A 23,234-nucleotide genomic window follows, 5' to 3' on the forward strand; every position below is an offset into this window, starting at 1 on the left:
AGGAGCTACACCAAAGTCTGAAACACTTAATGGAAGACTCACACCACTCCATCCACTCCACCTAAGAATTCCTGAAGACCATTAAAGACACCAAGATAGAAGAAGATGAAATAATGGAGTCCTTTGATGTAACAGCCCTATTCACATCCATTATCATCAACGTGGCTAAGGAAACACTGACTACACTATTAGAAAAACCAAAGACTCTAGGCCAAACACCATCAATTTCATCAGCAAGGTCAATATCGTCAAGGTAGTGGACCTATACCTTATCACCCGCTTTACCTTCAACAACAAAACCTACAGACAAACCAATGGAACACCCATGGGATCTCCGATATCAGGGTTCTTAACAGAGGAAGTAATGCAGAGACTCGAACAAACAGTCTCAAACTCGCCAACAATCCAACCCAAACTTGTCATCTTTGTCATCATTAAACAAAACAAATTAAAGGAATCATTCAAGACCATCAATAATACCTTTACTGGCATAAAAGTCATGAAAGAGGAAGAAAACAACAACAAACTGCCATTCCTAGATGTCACAGTAGAGTGAACAGCCATTGGGGAACTTCAAACCAGCATCTACAGGAAAACAACACATACGGACCAAATATTGAACTACAGAAGCAATCATCCCAACACCCACAAACAGAGATACATTAGAACATTATTTCAATGAGCCACCACACATTGCAGCACAGAATTACGAAGAGCAGAGGGAAATCACCTATACAATGTATTCAAAAAGAACAGGCACCCAATGAACACAGTCCACTGATTTCTTGGCAACAAACCCAAATACGCAGACAAAACACGTCCAGAAACCCTAGCCACTCTCCCCTACATCAAGGACATCTCAGAAATGACTGCCAGACTACTCAGACCCCTTGACATCATGGTAGCCCACAAACCCACCAACACACTAAAACAGCAGCTAATGAACTTGAAAGACCCTATACAGACAACAAGCAAAACTAATGTCATTTACAAAATACATTGCAAGAACTTTAACAAACACTAAATTGGACAAACATGCTGAAAACTAGCCACCAGGATACATGAACATCAACTAGCCACAAAAAGACATGACCCACTCTCATAGAATCTTTACATACACATGAGGAAGGACACCACTTCGACTGGAACAACACATCCATCCTAGGACAAGTCAAATAGACGACGCGTGAGAATTCCTAGAAGCATGGCACTCCAACTGGAACTCTATCAACAAACACATTGACTTAGATTCCATTTACTACTCCTGAGGAAAATAACAGGAAATGACATCATCACTGGAAATAACATTACCACGGGAAATCACATTACCAACCCAAGGAAACTTAAGCACATAATTAAAAAGCAGGCCATACCACCAGTGCTTCACCAGAGGCTCACTGATGATTTTACCTAGTATGGTGATGAAACATCTGAAAATGAACCTTCCAGCTCAGCGAGCAAGCTTACATGCAGAATCTCAACCTGAGGCTACAAATCTTCTCAAAACTCGCTAATTATTCTCAAAGTCCTTTACACTGAGATTACAGATATCTTTAACACATACAACTTTCCTCAGACTGTTCTTTTCACCACGTCATAATATTCACACTCAGAGTCATGGACTGCCAGATGCCCACACTCCACCTCTCTCTCCATCAACACTGACTCATGCTTTGTTAAAGCATCCTGGTCCCCACTCTCATCTGAATTTTCTTCTCGCCAAAAGTCTTAACAAAAATAGGTTTTTCCCTCTGTCAAGAGTTAAGGAAAGCAAGCTCCAAAGACTTTGATTACTGACACCTCCCTCAATACCTCTTCCCCACCTGATCCGAGCCATTCCTCGAATCACAACTCTCATTGTGTAATCATTTTACCTTCTGACCTTCGCTTCCTAGCACTGAATGTTCTGTGCTCAGCAAAAGATTCAGTTTTATCCTGTTGCCATGACATCAACATCAATTTCTTTGCGCCTCTCACTACTCTAACTTGTCTTCCTCTGGACTTGCTGCACTCCATTGTCTCAGAACTAACCTTCACTTTGCTAGCACACTTGCTGACAAGTGTGAAGCTGGTATCATCAGGCCTACCTTGCAGAGGCTGAATGCCAACTCTCAAAGATTTCTTCATATTTCCCTCTGACTATTCCCCATCACCAAATATCAAGCAACTGATTTCAGAATTTTCACTGGCCTCATCTCTAGAAATAGCTTCCAACCATAACTGTTTACAATATACATTAATGACCAAGAGGAAGAAAGTGAATGTTCTGCAGCCAAATTTGTAGATGACCCAAAAATTGGTGGAAAGGCAGGTTGCAAGAGAGATAGAAACAGTTTACAGAGAGATATTGATAGGTTAAGTGGCCAAAAATTTGGCAAGTGAAGTACAATGTGGGAAAATGTGAAGTTGTTCAATTTGGAAGGGAGGACAAAATAACAGAGTATTATTAAGAGTTGGAAAGTCTTACTGCAACTATACAAGGTGCTGGTGAGATCACATCTGGAGTCCTGTGAGTAGTTTAGTCCCCTTATATAAGGAATTATATCATTTCTTTGGAGGTAGCTCAGATAATATTCACTCGGATTATCTCCAGTATTGAGGTTATGAGCAAAGGCTAAACAACATTGGGACACTCCTCATTGGAGTTTTGAAAAAAGAAGACATCTCATTTAAATATATAAAATTCCTAGAGGGCTCAACAACACAAATTCTGAAAGGATATTTCTCCTCATGGGATAATCTTGAACCAGAATAAACTGGTGCCAATTTAAGACTGAGATGAGGGGGCTTCTTTTCTCTCAGAGGGTTGAGAGTATTTTGAGCACCTTGCCACAGAGAGCTTTGGGGGCAGAGTATTTGTGTATATTTAAGGCTGAGATAGATTCTTGATCAGTAGGGTAGTTAAGGCTTAAACAGAAAATGCAGGAAAGTGGATGTAAGGAATGTTGGATAATCCCATGATCCCATTGAATGGTGGAGCATGCTTGAGGGGTCGAATAACCTAGTCCTGTTCCATTTTCTTACGGTTTTATTGTGCTCTTATGGCCCAACATTGGCAATCGCTCATCCAGGCATTAAATCCTGCCTCTCTACTTCCTTCTACTTTGTCTTGCAATGATGCCAAAAACTCTTCAGAACTCTCCTTTTGATCCACCATTCCAGGCTTTTTATCACTTCCTCCTGTTCTCCCTGTTGAAACTTATATTGTAAAATAGGTGGGAAAGTAAATTGTATTGAAGAAATAAGAAAGTTACAAATGATCATGGATAGGTAAGGTGAATGGACCAAAATTTAGTAGATGTAGTTTAACATGGATAAATGTGAGGTTATCCATTTTCATTGGAGGGATAGGAAAGCAATTTTTTATCTAAATGGAGAGAATCCTCAGAGTGTTTTGGCCTATAAGGATCTGTGTATAATCATGCACGAATCATAGAAAATTAGCATGTAGGTGCAACAGATAATAAGGAAGCCCAATGGAATTTTGTTATTTATTGCTAAAGGAATAGAATATATAAAAGTAAAGAAGTGTTGCTGCAGGTACAAGGCATTAATGAAATCACAACTGGAGTACTGCATACAATTTTGGTCCCCTTACTTGAAAAAGATTAAGTTGTACTGGAGACAGTTCAGAGGAGATTAGGATCGCAGCATCCCCACAGTGTAGATAGAGACCATTCAGCCTAATTAATCTCCAGCAACCTTCTGAACATCATCCCATCCAGATCCATCTCAGTATCACTGCATTTACCATGGCCAATCCACCTATTCTGCACATCCCTAGAAACTACAGTGCAATTTAGCATGGCCAATCCATCTAATCTGCACATTTTTGGATTATTGGAGGAAACTGGAGCACCTGGTGGAAATCTACACAGACATGGAAGAACGTGAAAACTGGAGTCTAACCCCCCGGCATTGTGAGGTAACAATGCTAACTGTTGTGCCACCGTTTGCCCTATAGATTCACTAGATTAATTTCAGAGATCGGGCTTGTCTCATGGAAAGAGATTGAACAGTTTAGATCCACACTGTCTGGCGTTTAGAAGATGAGGGAAATCTAATTGATGTATATAAGATGCTAAAGGTGATTGACAAAATATAGACAGAGAAAGGATGTTTTCTCATGTGGGGCAATCTAGAATAAGAGGTCATAGTTTTAGGACAAGGGATAGCAGATTTAAAACAGAGATAAGGAGACATTGCTTCTCTCAAAGGGTTGGGAATCTGTGGAATTCACTATGTAGTGGATGCTGGGGCATTTAATTGATTTAAGGAGGAGATAGATAGATTTTTATTAGTAATGGGTTGAAGGGTCATGGAGAGTCGGCAGGAAAGTGGAGGTGATGCCGAGATGAGATCAGCCATGATTGTATCAAATCACAGAGCAGGCTACTCCTACTCCTAGTTCTTATGTTCTTGTTTTGAGATATCCACCTGCATATGATTAAATGCTGCACAAATGTGCTGATTTGCACTAACACCATAGTGCAGGGTCAATTGTGCCAGCAGTGCAGAGGAAGACCATATTAAATTTCTGAAGAATTCCTTCCTCTAAAATGAATAGGCTATTGCCATACAAAGTCCAGATAGTGATGAGTACTTAGGTCTGGATTAATTTTTGTTATAAAAAAGATGGATTATTCACAATATCCAGCTAGCTACCTTCCACAACAAATTCAGTGTGTATGCTATATGAAGGGAGATTGCCACAAGAGTCGCTGAAGTTATTAAGTCCTTCATACTTTGCTACAAACGCAAAGGTGGATGTGTCTTACCTTTTCACATACTAGTTGTGAATCAATGCAGCATTGATGTGGCAAGCATGCCCTGCTCAGCTTTTTCTGTTATAGTACATCTTGCTGCAAATGATATGAGTTTGTGACTTGTGATTCAATGGTGACAAAGATGGAGCCCCTCTGGATGAATAACTTTTATGGAAGAGTCTGGAAGAATGTTGGATTTGGATTTGCAAAATAGCTTAAGTGTCAATGCACCTGTATATGATGCCCTCTCATGAATATGCCTGCTCTAATCATGCAATATCATGGCATAAAATTCAGTGCTAATTTAGTGGCAACTGCAATCAAGAATAGTGATATACACCTATTGTCATATAAATGCAAAATGCACCATGCAGCAGAACCAAATAATCCAACAGTTATAATGCAGCAAAACATACCTGAAATTTCAAAATAAAAATTATTTTTAAAAAATGAGCAAGCCAAATTCCTGGATTCCAAATCTGCCAATGTGATTTATTGTGGTAGTTGGTGTGTACAGAACCTTGCACCTGTCAAAAAATTTGGCAGGGAACTGAAGTTTAATGAATATTATAAGACCATAATGAAAAGGACCAGGCTTTTTGGCGTTTTGGACCATTCAGCTTTTTGAGCTGATTCCATCACCCTTCAATAAGATCATGGCTGATTACCTACCGAGACTAAATTGCTTCTTCCTGTCTGAGTCCCTTATATGGAAATGAAGCTGTCAGCCGAATGAAGGGCTAGCAGCATTGATACAAACATAAGAAATAGGTGCAGGAATAACTCTTGAGTCTGCTTCACCATTTAATAATGATAACACGTTTTCTACATTTACTCAAATTTTCAGCCTATTCCTTCACCATTGACCACAAATAATTCTCTTTATCTATTCAGCATGACATTCCTACAGAATGCTTCAGTGGAACACAGGCCAAACAAGTGAGGGAGGTTTGAAAATCCTGCAGTTTTGACATTAGTCTTTCAGAGACTAATTTGATTATCAACAGCAATTATCTGAGACAAATATGATAAAAAGCCACCCATCTCAAATTTAAACTAACAATTTATCTTGCATCAATTTGTCATTTACAGAAGAAAGTTCCAACCTTTTGCCATCGTTTGTATGAAGAAGTAGTTTTTTAATGTCACTCCTGAAAGATCAGGTCTAACTTTTAGACTCTTCCCCTGTATAGACCCCTGAATCAATGGAAGTATTTTAAATCTATCCTATCTGTTCCTCCTAATAGCATGAAAGCTTTGGACAAATTACACTTTATCCTTCTTTATTCCAAGGAAGACAACCCTAATTTGTTTTTGTAACTTAACTCTTGGACTTCAGGTATCATTCTGATAAACCTACATTGTATCCCCTTCAAGACCAATAAACTCCTCCAAAAATGACATGCCTAGAATGGTTTGCAGTACTTCTCGTATGGTCTAACAAGGACTTTGTGCAGCTAATATAAGACGTCTACTGCCTGAAGAAGGGCTTATGCTTGAAACGTCGATTCTCCTGCTCCTCAGATGCTGCCTGGCCTGCTGTGTATTTCCAGCACCACATTTTTCAACTCTGGTACTCCAGCATCTGCAGTCCTCACTTTCTCCTGCCCTGTATTCCTGTCCTCTATGTAAAGGCCAGTATTCCATCAACTTTTTTGATTATTACCTATTTGTGACATTTGAATGATCTATATATCTAGACTGTTATGTCTCTTTGGATCCCCATTTTTGCGTAGATTTTCATCTTTCGGAAAATATCCTGTCTTGTAAAACTACCTGCTGCATTAAAAAAAACATCTGTTTTGAAGTTGATCAACTAGTATTGTGGTGATCTCATATGAAATTGGAAAAAGCTGATAGAGAAGGCAAGAATGAATGCATCCTGTTGTATCCTTTTACAACCAAAGTGATTACATCACAATCACCTACATTGAAATCCATTTGCCACAATTTTTACTGGTTCACTTAATCTATTAATATCTGCATGTAATTCCATCTACAATACCACCTATCATTATGTCATAAGCAAACTTGGTTTTCTATTCCATCATCTAAGTAGTCAATAAATACAATGAAGAGTCAAATCCCCAACACAGATTGCAACATGCCATTAATGATTATGTCGTGCCAACTAGAGTATCTGCACATTAACAATACACTTAAGAGTTAGATCTTTATGCCCTGCTGGGGGTGGAAGCAAAGGCAGAAGGTACCAAAGATTTGAGTGCTGTCTGCATGTCATTATCCTGATGCTGACACTGGCTAATTTAAAGAAAGCAGGATTGCAACCAACAGGGCTGCGTTGCCCCACATGGCAAGTAGCCAATTTGGTTTGTTAAGAGTCATATTCCCTGCAATTGAAGGAGTTGGAATTTTCCAGTCAGCCTCCAGTTTTCTGCTCAGGTATGTCACTCATGATCTAACTTTAAAAGTCTATGCTGGCTTTCCTCATCGGCTGAGTTTTTCAGAGTGCTTAGCTATCTTCTTCATAATTTTCTAATAATGGCTTTGTAATTCCCTGGTTTGCCCCTCTCACCTTTTATACATACCAGAATGACAAGTGCAACTTTGCAATCTAAAGGAAAAAGTCTTGAAACAAGAAAACTTTAGAAGATTTTGGTTAAGGCATCTGTAGTGTTCTCAACAACTTCCTTTACATTCCAGTGATGGGAACCATCTTGCACTAAGAATTTTCTACTGTTTTGTGCCATTATTTTCTTCATTAGTGTTACTTTAGTTTTGGTGAGACCCTGTCCTTGGTTCAGGAATAATTGGTTTGGGATGTCTATCATGCTGACCTCATCCTGTATGGTAAATGCTGACACAAAATAAATATTCAGCTGTTCTGCTTTTTCCTTCTTTTCACTTCAATAATTATTTTACCATTAGACATTTATCAGAACCTACCTTGCTCCTGACCACCCTCTTTTTTTTAAGAATAAAAATCATGAAACTGCCTGTGTTGATTTTGATATTGCTTGAAAGTTCCTTTTTGTACTCCATTTTTGTAGGGTTTTTTTCACTCTTTGCTGTTTTTGTATCTTGCCATTTTTGGCATTTTTGCATCATTTCTTCTAGTTTAGTGATATCTCATACCTCACCAGTCAACCATGGCTGTCTTTTCTGTTTAGCAAATAGCGATCTTATATAGGTACAGATTAGCTCTGTGTGGCAACTTCTATAAGTTCGCGTCTGAACCTCCTACATTCCAGTGAAAAAAATCTCATCCTATCCAACCTTTCTTTATAACTCAAACCTTCCATACATGGCAGAATCCTGGTAAATCTCTTCTGGACCGTCTCCAGTTTTATAATATTCTTCCTATCAATAGTACACATCTTCATTAACGAGTATACATATTCATCAGTGATGATTGGGGCTGCACGGTGGCTCAGTGATTAGCACTGTTGCCTCACAGCACCGGGGTCCCAGGTTCAATTCCAGCCTCGGGCGACTGTCTGTGTGGAGTTTGCACATTCTGCCCATGTCTGTGTGGGTTTCCTCCGGGTGCTCCGGTTTCCTCCCACAGTCCAAAGATGTGCAGGTCAGGTGAATTGACCATGCTAAATTGCCCATAGTGTTAGGTGCATTAGTCAGAGGGAAAAGGGTCTGGGTGGGTACTCTTCGGAGGGTTGGTGTGGACTGGTTGGGCCGAAGGGCCTGTTTCCACACTGTAGGGAATCTAATCTAATCTGCTACATGTATTCATCAATGGATATAACTTTGTCACTGGCTATGTACACATGTTCATGGGTACTTAATCTTCAGTATATGTTAATTTTCTACAAGTCCATGTACTTTTTAATGAGTTCTCCTCAATATATATCGATTCTGTTCATTCACACTTATGTATGTTCCCCAGCAGGTCTCCAAATATATGAAAGAATGTATTCAACAAAATGTAAATATATTAAATGAATGCACATACTTAAGAATCATATTTATCAGTGAGTATACATTGTTATCAAAAAGGTTTCATGTGCACAGTGACACTGTCCTTACCTCTGAGCTAGGAGGCCTGGATTCAAATCCCTAGAATTCTTGTAGCTCTTCTATATTTCATCTTTCAAACATTATGTTGAATTAATTCATGTTATGATAACTGCTAAATAAATGTTTACACTCTGCTAGACTGTGAACTAAATCTGGCTTATTTCTAAATCTATTATAGCCTGCTATTTGTTTTTTGTCGTTTAATGGATAAGTTACTGCAGAAATCATCCTTGTTTTGGCACACATGAGATTCATATATGCTAATCTCTTATTTCAATCTACGTAAAAGTTGAAACCTCCATTAAAACCACTTTGCCTTTGATACCTGCTTATCTAATCTCTGCATGCATATAAACTACCACATCCTAAACATTACCAAACATTTGACAACCTGATGAAGGAGTAGCACTCTGAAAGCTAGTGCTTCCAAATAAACCTGTTGGATTATAACCTGGTGTTGTGTGTTTTTTTTTAACTTTGTACACCCCAGTCCAACACCGGCATCTCTAAATCATCATTACCAAACACAACTGTCTAATATAGTCTTAAATTTCTTTCTATCTTTTGATCATATTAAAAAAACTCTGTTGTTTGCTTAACTTGTATTACACCATTTCTTATCATTGAAATTATTTCATTTGTATCACTAAAGCTAGTCTCCAACAAACTATTTCTCTTCTTTTGTACAAATTTTATTTCTGGTATACTTGGTTCCCAGTTGTGACTGTCTTGTAACCACATCTCAACAATGGTGAGCATGCAATACCCTATAAGTTGAATTTGTCCATGTAATTCATTTAGTTTGTCTCTGTTGCATAAACAATGCCTGCCTATTTGGTCCACTCATCATTATGTGAATTTCTATTCTGATGTCTTATTCACGCATGTGCTTTTCTCTTTCGTTGTTTAACGACTTTACATCTTTTAGTTTTATGATGATTACTCTCTTTGCTTCCATTTGTTTTCAATTATTACTTCTGCTCCCTTTTCCTTGTAAGCTTCCTTCCCACTTGTTAGTTTAAATTCCTTGCAGCTGACTTATGTATCATTTCTAGGGCTCAGGTTGGTTCTGGTGGAACCCATTTGAACAGTTCAGTTCCTTCTTTTCAGAATAACACTGCCAGTACCCTGTGAATGGAACCCCTTTCTACACACTACTCCTTCAGCCATCTTACTAATCTGTTTATTCCTCTGCCAATTTATACATTGCTCAGGAAATAATCTAAAGGCTATAGCCTTGTTCTTTAATTTTTGCCCCTAATTACTGGTACTCTTCAAACAGGACCTCATACCTACTCTCGCTGATGTTGCTTGTCCCGATATGAAATACACTGACTGAATTCCCATTCTTTATTGAATTCTGGTTCAAGTCGAGTTAAGATGTCACTAACTGGTAAGTGCTTAAATCTGCTGGGATCTTTCATACCACAAATCAGTTCAAATCTGTCCAAATCCCTGACTGAGTCTATCCAAACCTGTCCAAATCTTGGACCTAAGCCCCTAAACTGTTACGACATGGAGGTGAACCCCTCTGTTACTTAACCCCAATGCCCAGAAAAGCTCGTCTCACCTCGTAATCTGTTAAAATATGAGTGACAAAGAACTCCCAAATTACACTATTTAAAGAAAATGACATTAATTTATTTTTTAACTCTAAAAGTGAACATTAATCAACAACTATTCACAACTCTTAGCCCCCCTTTCCCTTAACTGCTCACTATCTGCCTCCAGCTCGATAACAATATGCTGTTCCAATAAGACACTTGTTAAAATTTCATCAACTTAATTTCAAAAACACACAGCCACTGTCTTCTTCTGTCTTCCCTCTTCCAGCAAAGGATCTCCCTGGGTCATCTTCTTTCTTTAAACTGCATGTATGTTTCATATGAAAAGGTACCTTTGATACAGAATGTTTCCTATTTCCCTGGAGAGCAGGGAAATGTATTTCTGTCTCAATGGAAGTTGCTCTCTCTCCAATTTTCAAAATGTCCGCATTTTTATACCCCTAACATCGGATCATCTCATTGGTTCTATGTTGGCAAAACAATAAATTCAAACTCGATTGGGTTTTAGTATCCTGGGGCATAATTTAAACTGATTGGTTAAATTCAAATTGTTGTCAAAACAGCAACCAAAACTCTTTCACAGCCAAATGCTTCTTATTTTACATTTTCCAGTACACTCTAAGACTGCCATCTAGTCATGTACACAGGTGCTTGTAAGCTCTCAGTTCAGAACAGCATACTCTCTCTCTCATAAAGGTACAGTACATGCCTTCAACTTCATAACACTGGTGCCAGGTAACCAATTTACAATGTGGGATTCGCAATTCTATTTATCAAACATGGCATCTCTTCCTTAGAAACTGAATGTCCTACTACCACTACATTATGATTCACACTCTCCATCCTGCTCCATGTTGCTATGATCCATATCTTGATGGATCTTCCAACTGGCTTTATTATTATTCTCAAAGGTAGCAAGTATATTGTACTTGTTGGATAAGATCTGTTTCGACAGATCCTCTTTCTCCATTTCATTTAGGTGCCTCTTACTGGACACACTTTCAGTCACACCATCTCCATTTTGATGTAGCACTTTTCTACAAGGTGTGACTTTTCAAGTGCTGCACTCATTGCCTTATGTGTCTGAATGGGTTCAACTCACACAGTACTCCAGCTCACTCCCAGCTTAATGACTCTGAGTCAGAGAGATAAGAGATGTTGCATATGTGGGGGTTCAGAACAGTCTAGCTGATCACAACGTCCCACACACTGCAGTCCAGACACATTACCTGCTCTGCAATTAGGAAAAAAAGTTGTCACTTTGAATCGTAGTATGCAATCTTTCCTATTCACCTGAGAAGGTGCCCTTCAACTGAAAGACAGCACCTCCAACAGTCAGCAGTCCCTCAGTGCGCAATTATTAAAAAGAGCTGGAAAGCTTGCACTCTGATCTATCTGTGACAGTATTTCTATTTCTTCAACAACAAAAAAACAAGGCAGCAGAATTTTACTTTTAACAGGTCAAATATAAAAAACAAAATGGTCCTCTCAGATAATAAGAACTTAATTTGCAAAGAAAAAGAGAAGTCTAGTCTAGCTCCAGCAATGGGCACATCAACAACATTATCAGATGCAATAATAATGAACAAAAATTACAACATGTACACAAACCACGATGATGGGTACAAACATGATGTTCACAATATTCCCGCTCTGTTTTTGTGCATCTTCATTCACTGCATCATATAAATATACCATTGGCAAATCTGCAACTAGCATCAGTGGCAGACTGAATATTTGAAGTCACAAGAGAGACAATCCATTTTAACAGTTCAGAGGTGCATTTAATTGCTGTTATAGGGAATCAGGCTGCACCAATATTGATGTTGTATGTTTAAAACAATTCTGCTATACTTTTTAATGCTGGTTATCCAGAGATAAAACACTGATGTACACTGTACATAGTAAAGAAGCATGTTGTAAAACTGTGTGGATTGATGGAGATAGTATTACTCCAACAGGATCATAATAGCCTCTGCTTTCAGTAAAATGAGCACTTAAATGATATTGTGTGGAATGAACCCTGCAGTAACTCCCAGGTGTTGTACTTCCATTCCTTAGCAGAAATCTAAGGCCTGTCTGATTTAACTATTATGGTCTAGAATTTCCTGTCTTTTAAATCAAGCTGTTGCTTACAGGACATGCTATGACCCAACTCCATAGCAGGTGAGACTTATTAGACATTTGGCTCAAAGGGAGAGATGCTACCACAACATCCATAAGAGCCTCAAATATTCTTTTTACATGAACTCAAACAATCAATAGTAATAGCAATTTTTGGCAGAAACAATTTATTACAAGTGTAAATTGTTAGTTGTATTTAAGTGCGTACAGATGGAGGACATTAACTGTGGATTCACTTACATCCTTCTATGTAAGAACAAATTGAGACATAGTATTTGGGTAAAGATGTTTGTATCTGTAAAATGCATATAAAAGTGTATAAAGATTGGGTCCAGTTCTGTCGTTCACAATCTGGCTTTTTGGTGTACAATATAGGTGTGTTATGCTACATTCAAATTTCCCCAAACTTTACCACCAATTCAGTGATATCTTTGCCAAAGCCCTCCTTTTCTCATTAACATATTCCTGTCACTTGCAAAAGGCTAGAAAATGTGAGTTTTCTCTAAACCTTTAGGTATATGATGATTTAAAGTTTCATATTTGATAGTAATGTTTAATCAACTTTTAAATATTTCTCTTCACTGAGATATGAAATGCATTTGTGGGTGCATTTTTGAATGCATATTTACAGTATTTGAGCAAGTTGAAAACTATTCAACTTTTAAATTTCATGATTATAGTTTCATAAACATCTGTGGGTAATGTTATGAAGTATGGTCAATGGTAGCAAATTGTTTATTTCATACATAAAAGCAATATGTCAGTATAAGCTGAAAAATAGCAAGAAAATTTCAACTTAAGTTAACATTGGCAAAGTTGCCGTAAATTTCTGCTTAACTCATTGGTTATGCTGTATATGGAAGTAACATGGCCACTGGAGAAAGATTTAAGAGGAACCTGAGGGGAAACTCTTTAACACTGAGGGTGGTTTGTATGTGGAATGAATGGCCAGAAGAAGTGGTTGATGAAGGTACAGTTCCACCATTTGAAAGGTGCACGAATATAAAAGGTTTAAAGGGATATGGGCCAAATGCAGGCAAGTGGGACTAGTTCAGTTTGGGGAACTTGGTCGGCACGGACAAGTTGGACTGAAGAGTCTGTCTCCATGCTATCTAACTTTATTACTCTACAACTCTACTCGGAGAAACCTTTTTTAGTCAGCACCAATTTATCCATCAAAACTGATTTAACTTTATGAATTTCATTATCATGCTCAGATGTAGAATTACTTAAAAATGCTTGTCTTTTATAAACATTGTAAAGTATTACTAGATTGAAAGCAATATTCAAGGTAGATGTTGTTATCTCTCAGATCCTACACTGTACACGCAGCAAAGACGGGCAATCACATGTGAGATTGGATTTGACAAATTCTCCTAACTAACTTACCCATCCTGTGCAAGAGGCATTCTTATTTTTAATAAATTTTATTTTAGAACCTTAGACTTATTGCCAAAATTCCACAACAGTACACAAAAGTATCTTTTATGCAACTAATACATTTCATTTATCTGTCTATTTTAATATGAAAAGTTTTACAAAAACTAGTATGTAGTTAATGTTCAATTTGAATGTATTCCTATGGAAACATGTCATTTGTCATCAATGCAGCACACAACATTGATTATATAATTTATTTTTGGTGGAGGGCATGACAGTAAATTTTGTCAACACTCTCCCACTGATGGGGCAGAGAATGGTAACCAGAGTGCAATGGAATGTATGGAATAATAGCCTTTCATGCAAGAAAGATCAATGGAATAAATTGTGACCAACATTTTACCTAAGATAAACTATTTGACTTTTTGGAAAACAATTCTCAACACCACTCTGAGGTTACACCACTTTCTAGTGTGAAGAACGAGCTCAATGTCTTTCTTCTTATAGTGCAACAACCTAATAACTTGTAAACTTTTCAGCTATGGCTCACTAGTAAGAAACCAATAGGGTTTTTCCATGCCTGTTGTTGTTGCCTTTTACAAAGGTTTCAAGGGCAGATGAAAAACACATATTCATAACATACTACCTACCCCAAACTAACAAAATCTTCTTCCTAATCAACCACTCCAATTTTTTATATTACTATAACTCCTTAACATCTACTGTTTACCTCTACACTGACGTAACATACTATGTGCATGGTGAGCTCTATTAGAAATACTTTAATAGTGCTTCTTCAGATGCAGTCATCTAAACCAACCTGAACACACCTGTCTGGGATAGAGACAAAATAATAGATAAATTCAGATAAATAAGACAGCTGTAGTTTTTTGTACTAGGCACAAATCTAATACCGCTTAGTTAGGGAGGTTAGTGCAAACAACCTGTGACTATACTTAATACACACTATGATATTATGGTCTATCTAATAAATGCTCATTTATAAATTTGTCCAAACAATGTACACTCTTAAATGTTTGACAAGATAAGCAGATCAATTTCTGCAAAGGCCTGTGGTCACTGATTATGGAAGTGATGTCTTACTAAAGGTAGAGTACCTTGAACCTTAGAGTACACAATGCACTCTAATGACGTCACTAGCAAAGAACATTTCCATTATAGATATTACTCGTGTTTTCTAGAACTTGGCTCCTTTACATATGTTGAAATTAACTTACCAAAGCACAGACGAACACTGTAGAAATTATTTTAAACAAACTGATAGTAGCATTTCAAAGTTTCAAAATTTGGATTATGAAATCCTCCCAATCCCAAACCATTGGATGTAAATGCTTTTTAAAAAACATAGATTTTCCAGAAAACTTTCTTTGAAGAACATACATCTTCTTGCATGTGAGTAACTATGATCTGAAGTGAAAAGTCATGAAATTTAAACTGATGAACAGTCTCAGAACAATTAATAGTTTTTATTTCAATAAGCATAGGTGTTATTCAAAATGCATTCAGATGGGAGTATTAATTGGGATTAGCTTTATAAAATTATATTAACTATGCTTCTTCTGTGAAACACCCATGTGACTAAATAATTGCTGCGCTATTAGTATTTTCTTAAAATTCCTGTTTACAATCATTTACAGGAAGTCTGTAGATGAATAATAATTTTACGATCTGTAGAATCATTGTCTCCCATCTCAATACATTAACATTACCAATTACTTTAACAAGATCCAAAGAGAAAGAAACAAAACAATTGTTCTCTTCACCCATTTTTAAAACTATTTTTGCTTGAAAATATGCTTGCTTCAAAAGCTCTTCTTGGTATATTTTGCTATAACTTAAGAAAGGATCTACAAGGGCTTCACAAGTTTTAATGCATAAACTTCTACAATAGATCAGTAGACAATGAGCAATGTGATCTATCTTACACCAGTGGGGCTTGACAAGTGAGTTTCAGAAGTATAAGAGAACTGTTGGAGAAAATGCATGGAGATAAACACTGCATCTTCTGGCCATGTAACATAATGGAGAATATTGCTGGGAATAGGCTTGGATACCGATTAAAGAAATCAGGGATATAATTTTGTTTGGTTCAAACTATGAAATTGCAACACAAGCCACTAATTAGTAAACTGTGAAATATCTCCTGCTCTGAGGCAAAAGTGAGGACTGCAGATGCTGGAGATTAAAGTCAAGAGTGTGGTGCTGGAAAAGCACAGCAGGTCAGGTAGCATCCAAGAAGCAGGAGAGTTGACGTTTCAGGCAAAAGCCCTTTCTCAGTAAAGGCTTTTTGCCCGAAACTTTGACTCTCCTGCTTCTCAGATGCTGCCTAACCTACTGTGCTTTTCCAGCACCACATGTTCATCTCTTGTTCTGATCCAACTGTATTTCATTATTATGCTGCTAATTGATATTATCTGCTACTACAACTTGAAACCACTATTACGATGGATGGACCATCAAAGGGGATTACTGTAATTTATTTGCTCCTAAGATACACACATATATAACATAAACTTTCTATCAAACACTTACGTGTATAATATAAATTTGTATAAAAACATAGAACCTGGTATGCTATGCCAAAAACCATTTTCAATGTCCATTTTTATACAAACGTCTGTAGTTCATGTGCATTAAAACAATATAATCTGAGGTTCATATAAAATGGTGCTTGATGTGTTTTTTCTTTAAGAATAACATTGGGTTTTGTAAGCAATGGGAATTTGATTATATTCACATATAATTGACTATCAACCTTAACATATAGCAAAATCAGAACAGCATTGTCATACCGTGGAAGTCTGATTAAACTTTAAGTCCCAGGTTATTTTCTCAATTAGCTTCTCTATTTGGGAGGCATGTTTGTTAAGTGAATGTTAACAGCTCAATGCAATGAATAATCTGAAGGAAGAGTTGGGGTGAAATTTATGATTGCAGTGAAAGCTGTCAATAATGAAAGTAGCAGGACCAAAGCTCAAAGAATAAGCAACTAAGCAAATTTAGCTTGAGGTAACAAGTCAGGGGCTGGGGTTTGGTGCAGATAATGAGATGATGAGGTAAAGAATAATACAAATGTGACACATAGAACTCTTTTTTTAATGTGGAATTTGAATAAACAGTAGCATTGAAGGGGACTTAAGAAGAGATTTGTGAAGAAGTCCACAGAAGAAAATATTCTACAGTGCTCAAAGAATCAAATGTGAAAGGGTCTTGAAGCCATGGAAAAGGCACAAAATTGATTAATTAAGAAGACACTATGAGGGAGACCTGAAAACAAGGGCTAGGCTCTTTGCAGCAAACAAAGTTATGTGTTCAAAGTCTTGAAAGTAGTTGAAAGGCAAAATCTTAAATTATTATTTATGAGTCAATAGTAATGACTATGATAAGAAGGATAGAAATTAGAATAATGTTTTGTATGAATATTTACTAGAGTGGAATGCATTACTTCTGTGAATAGTTAAACTAGATCAATCATAGCATTCTAAATGACATTAAATAAATCTACAAAGAGGAAAATTATAGTGTAGAAAAAAATTAAATCACAGTGTATATAGCTAGCACGAGTTCAAGTATAATTTATGCACTTGAGTTTAACAGTCACCTTCAAGATGTGTAATATCTAAATCTCTGTGATGCAATTAAACTGCATGGTGTGAACTATATAATTCTCAGAAGTCTCAGTTTCAATTCTTGATTTTGATAAATCAACTGAGATAGCAATGGGAGTACTACAGTTAAACTGTGTCCCTTAAGTAAGAAGACAAACAAAAATTGTCAAAATTCCTGCTCCTAACTGGATGATTCCTGTTGAATAGTTTGTGAGTGTAGAAGCATCTAAAGGACATTTGAGTTAAGGTACAATGATTCTGTAAATAGCTGACCAAGACTCTCTCAAGATAAATGAAGTGTAGTTAAGTTGGCAAGGAACTAGAGAGCTTCCTAAAAAGCTACTTTCTATACCTAAGTATGAGCATTGCCTTGATAAGTGGAAATGGGTCAAAGAGGTAAAAGATAAATTTAATTTGCTGCTGATTGTATAGAAGAACTGAAATTATTGAAATTAGTACAAAAGTTCAAGAAAAATATAAATGTCAGAATCTGAAAAGGAAAACTTAAGACAAATAACAGGGTTTACTATTAAAACACTTTAAAACTTTAGAAGCCCTTCAGATTCTTCTTCAAAATTGAGAAACAAAGCAAGAAAGTTATAGAGATAGGAATGAGTTATGTGAGGTGGAGCAGTACTGTAGGGGAGTATAACAAGTAAAATACAGTACTCATTAAAATACAAAAGGTTGCATCAAAATAACAACATGTTGAGACAGTTAAGTAAGGTGGATGGAAACTGAAAAAATGAAAAAGAGCTGACTTGAAATAAGTTAGTGAATTAAACCAGAGAAGAATTGCAACAGTGAAAGAAAACAGTGTTAACTCAAGAAATAAGAGGAAAGAATGAAAGGTCAACCATAATCAGTAGGCAAATGTACTGACCTATACTTTAGACTTGTTTTGCTGCAACTGTTCACAACCTTCAGAGAGGAAATAAAGGTCACAAAAATAAGAGGATGGAATTAAAGGATTCAGGACGTGATGGGAACAGACACCAATGAAAAATAAACTAAAGCAGTGAAGGAAAGCACCCTCTTTCTGGCTCAGTTGGCAAATGCAATATAAATCTGAGTTGTAAATACAAGAAGGCACATGTTTTGATTCCAGTCTGTGCTGCAGTCACTGATATCTGTTCAGATGTCATGTGAGCTTCTATGCCTGTTCCCAGTGACCATTGGCCAGGAAGGTAAGTTGGCAAATTGGACAGGGTTCCTGCTGCATAGCAATAAGTGCCATTGTTAGTAGATGTATTTGATGGGGTGTGGGGGTGATGGAGGTAGTAGGGGGTGATGGAGTAGGCTGAGTTCCTAATGAGTGGAATGGTTTCACGTCAAGATGATGACAGGATTTGGCATGAATGTGAGTACCCCTCCCCATGCCATTAAATAATCTGTCAAAATTCATTATACTGGTTTCCACATTAAGGATGGTGCAGTTGTAAAACATTCCAGAGGATCCCATGAAACTATAACATTTGAGAAAGAGGGAGAAAGGGGGAAAACATTGACAAATGTACAGATTTGGGTGAAAATAAAACTGATATGGAGTCAATAAAGTAAAAACAAAAGTTGCTGGAAACAATGTACAGCAGGAAATTACTGAACACTCTTGATCATTGTGTTTGAACAACTTTATTTGAATTTCTTAAAACTACTCATTACCTTAACCAGAGTAAATAAAATTCTTTTAATTATTATCTTTTCTAAAATTCTTCATGAAAGTCTTATAGTGTGCAGTTTAGAAAAAGGTAAAATAAAAACTCACTCTTACACAAGTACTGGCTGAATGGCTCATCTGTGTAGACTTGACCTGGCTGGTAGACAGAGATTGACATTAATGATTAGCATGTCACTGTGTGTTAACAGTCAGGTACCCCAGACTTGTGAATTTGTATCTCATTCGCCGAAATGTTGTAGGTGGAAAAATACAAGTAATCATTTTTAAAACAAGTGTGACAAATATGTTCTGATTCACATTCCGGGCAATGTGTTATTTGCAAAGCTCATGGAATGTGCAGGAGTTGTGAATGATTTTGGAGGAGTGGGGCACATCCTGATTCTTATAAGAAGTTAGAGCGTTGTGCGATTCTGAAACAGTAATTTGCAACTCAATTCATGTTAAAGGCTTCTCTTTAATAAGTATATCTGGGAAAGTATTTGACAATTAGCATAATGTATGCTAACCACAAGGTGTTTTTGTCTAAATTCAGGCAGGTCCTGGAAACTGATGTACAGGCAACGATGTTCGGGCACACAACTAAAGTAGTTTGAAATCAAACCGGAAGTTTAAGGCGCTGGTTATTGTTCGCGTTGTTTTTATTGGTAAATTCAAATTCTTCTTTCTCTTCCACCTCGGGTACTTCAAAGTAAGGGTCGTCATTGAAACAATACTCGTCTTTGGGCTGAGCCAGAAAGGGGAGTTTTAGTATGAAGCCAGTGACGGTCCCTCCTAAGACAGCGATACCCAAACAGACCCCAATAGCTGCCGCCTGATACTGGGCCTGTTCCCATGCGCTGCGGCCACCTCCAGCCTTCAGGTGCGGCAGCACCCCGACCAACTCGGCCAACTTGATATCCCCTTCCTTCGGGACCCGCTCCGGGAAGGTATCATACAAGCCATGGCCATATCTCTCATCGGTTGTCAACAGGATAGTGGCAATTCCGGCAATAGCCCCGACAAAGCCAGGGATCCCGTGCAAGTTATTGATACCGCAAACGTCTTGGATTTTGAGTTTTTTGGCCAGGAAGGGAGTCAAGTATTTAAATCCCACGGTGCAGAGCACCGAGGCGATGCAGCCCAGGGCGAATGCCCCGGCTGGAGTCACCATCATGTCGGCTGCAGAGCCCACAGCCACGCCGCCTGCCAGGGCAGCATTCTGGATATGAGCAATGTTGATCTTGCCCCGTTTGTCCAGTAGGCTGGAGATGGCGAACGTGGTCAGGGTACAAGAGCTGAGACCGATGTAGGTGTGGATCACCGCCCGGTGCTGGCCGTGCCCATTCGCTGCGAAGACCGAGTTAAAGCTGGGCCAGAAGACCCACAGCAACAAAGTGCCCAGCATGGCCATCTTGTCCGAGTTATAGTCCGCCCCTTCGTCCTTGTGCCCATCTTTTAAGCCGGGTCTGTACAGCACCGTGGTGACGCTGAGACCAAAATAGCAAGCAAACAAGTGGATGGTTATAGACCCTCCGACATCCTTGATTTTAAGAAGCTCCATAATAATCCACTCGGTTGCAGTGAAGATGGGCACCTCCAGCAGGGACAGGATGAGGATCTGCACTGGGCTGGTCTTGCCAAGCACGGCTCCAAATGAGATCATGACAGTGGCACAAGCGGTTTCTGCGGTCAGTAAGTTGTAAACTCCGATGTGAATCCTGCCGTCGTGGAAATGATAGAACCAGCCTTGCACCAGCAGAGCCCACTGCACGGAAAACACCGCAATCATAAAATTGAAGGCAATTCCTCCGTACCCGTACTTCTTCAGGAAACCCATCAGGAGTCCAAAGCCCACAAAAATCATCACCTGGACGTCCTGAAAGACTGGGAAGATGGCATACAGCTGATTATGTCTGTGATCTGTCTCATTGCTGTGCGCTGCAGCATCAGTGTGTTCATCATAAGTCACAAAAAGCGCAATCAGCACGAGTAGGATCCCTTCCAGGAAGATGACAAGGAAGGGCAGCCGGCAGCGTATAGCGGACATCTCCTTCCCTGACGTGCCACTGTCAGAGCTCCACGGACTTTGCAGCGGCTTAGCTGCTGTGCACTGGACACGTTGCACCAGCTTGGTTGGTGTTGTCTCCCACTCCGAGCGCTAACTGGCTGCAAAGGGCACTTCAAAAGGCACTTTTATATATTGAAAGAAACACGTGACTTGAACTTTGAGCATTCGGTGCACCCGCTTATCTCTTACTAGCCAGAGAGTCGAAATAATCAATCATTTGCATTTTTTCGCCAAGTTCTCTGGAAATTACTTTCTAAAAAGGGATCGAAGACCAACCCTCGAGTGGTGTCTTGTGCAATACTCGAATTCACAAAGCACTGAAGATTATTTCTGCTTGGTTTCCACACCCGGGGCAGGGTTGATCCCGATTCATATAACGAGAAGTTTTCAGAGGCGTTCTGAAGCGGACTGTGGTCCCGCGCCTATGGCTGGCCGGATGTGTCTGTGGATTCGCCGCGCAGTGCCTCCGTGTCAATTTGTGCTCTGCCATCTCTTCCAGAGGATTTCAGTCAATGAGAATGAAACGCCGGGTTAAGTGGAAGTGCATTGGAACAGCTGACAGCTGAAGTTGACCACAGTAAGTCCAAAGCCTCCGGAATTTGTCGCTGCTGGTTATTTGGAGCACTGCAAGGATTTGAGAAATCTCTGTGGTGCACTGCCAGGTTCCCATTACATAACGCATGCTAGAACTGGCCTCGTTGCACAAGGGAAATAATAATGTCATGCAATCACACTGACTCGGAGACTTCGACAGGGAGTGTCCGAAAGTCTGGTTGGGTGTTTCTTGCAGATTTTCTGCTCCTAATGTAAAATGCTGAGGTTCAGCGTGTATATGGCTAGGCTTCAGCCTTGGCAATTGGAGGGGTGCTGTTCAGAATCCGGAGCAGGCAATCGAGCCCATAGATTTCCACAGCCTCGCTTAGGTCAGCTGTGAAAGGACTTGCATTAATGTAGCACCTTTCACAAGTTCAGGATATCGGAGAGAGCTTCGTGATCAATGAAGGGCTGTTGAGGGCAGTTGCGGTGTAGTTTAGGGAGACTCAGCAACCAGTTTTGGGGAATGTTTCTTGGTGTAAGCCATCAGTCTACACCATGGACGTGGGGAAAGCTAAAGTTTGAGGAATCTCACAGCATTTCATTCACCAGGTCAGTGCGGATCAGTTGAATACACCAGCTGTTTCGTACCTGAAATAAAGTTTTCTAATAGTGCCGAGAAACCACGTGCTTTCAACCTGCCTCGAGTTTTTTTTTAATCAACATGCCTGTCCGACGTGTGTCGCTAACAGTCTGAATGCTGCGGTTTCTGCACCGCGACTTTGTCACTGGATCTTGGAATACCACAAATTACATCCCATTTGTTCTTGACGAATAGGTCGTGACTTTTGGGGCTGTGGCAGCAGAGGCTTGTCCTTTGCTACACCACCCTCAGAGGTCCCGGTCCCAGTACCCATTTGCTCAGCTATTCACTTTCAAAGGAATCCACTTCGATAACTGTATGACAACATCGAATTATCTCGCTCCTTCACTTTTCTCGATCCTATCATCATTTCTGACTTGTTATGCCGCATGACACGACACGACAAATTCGGACCAAAAGTTCCTCCTTTAATTGAAGACTAAGAAGTCTGAAACAAAGAATTTCAGTCCCAATCGAAATCGCTTCCCCCTGCCGTGAACTCAGTTCCTTTCCCTAGATGTTCACTTGGGCGAGCCAGACTATTGTAAACTTGAAACACAAACAGAAAGTGCTTGCAGACACTCAGCAGGTCTGGCAGCATCTGTAGACAGAGAAGCAGAGTCCGCGGTTCTTTGTTTTACTTTACTGTAAACTTCAGCATCCTGTTAATCTCGACATCAATTTCAGAGCCCCAAGGTTAATTTCCCAATTACGCCCGAATGTTGGGAACCCACAGGTATGGAGAGTACATATAAGGCGAAGGCAATTGTGCGTGGGATCTCCATTGCTTTACAGCTATTAACTTTAGTGGACTGGCATTGTTCCTGCTGGGTTAAACGAGAGACTGTGAGCAAATAAAGAATAATTAGTCTTTA

General features: G+C 38.9%; 2 protein-coding genes across 2 annotated transcripts in view; one reads left to right on the forward strand and one right to left on the reverse strand.

Moving 5' to 3' along the window:
• Positions 1-15,289: 15,289 nt before the first annotated feature.
• rh50 (Rh50-like protein) lies at positions 15,290-21,312 on the reverse strand. The gene has a single exon (XM_043710387.2). The coding sequence runs from the start codon at positions 21,159-21,161 to the stop codon at positions 19,731-19,733; it is 1,431 nt and encodes a 476-aa protein (XP_043566322.1). The 5' UTR covers positions 21,162-21,312; the 3' UTR covers positions 15,290-19,730.
• Positions 21,313-21,636: 324 nt separating this feature from the next.
• The window catches only part of arfgap1 (ARF GTPase activating protein 1), a 73,678-nt gene continuing 72,080 nt past the window's right edge, over positions 21,637-23,234 (forward strand). The window contains exon 1 of the mRNA XM_087994891.1: positions 21,637-21,759. The gene's annotated coding sequence lies outside the window, so the exon portion shown is untranslated. The remainder of the gene's footprint in view (positions 21,760-23,234) is intronic.

This window comes from Chiloscyllium plagiosum, unplaced genomic scaffold, assembly GCF_037043375.1.
Source record: "Chiloscyllium plagiosum isolate Xiang-an unplaced genomic scaffold, Cpla_swu_hap1 HiC_scaffold_15, whole genome shotgun sequence".
Taxonomy (NCBI): domain Eukaryota; kingdom Metazoa; phylum Chordata; class Chondrichthyes; order Orectolobiformes; family Hemiscylliidae; genus Chiloscyllium; species Chiloscyllium plagiosum.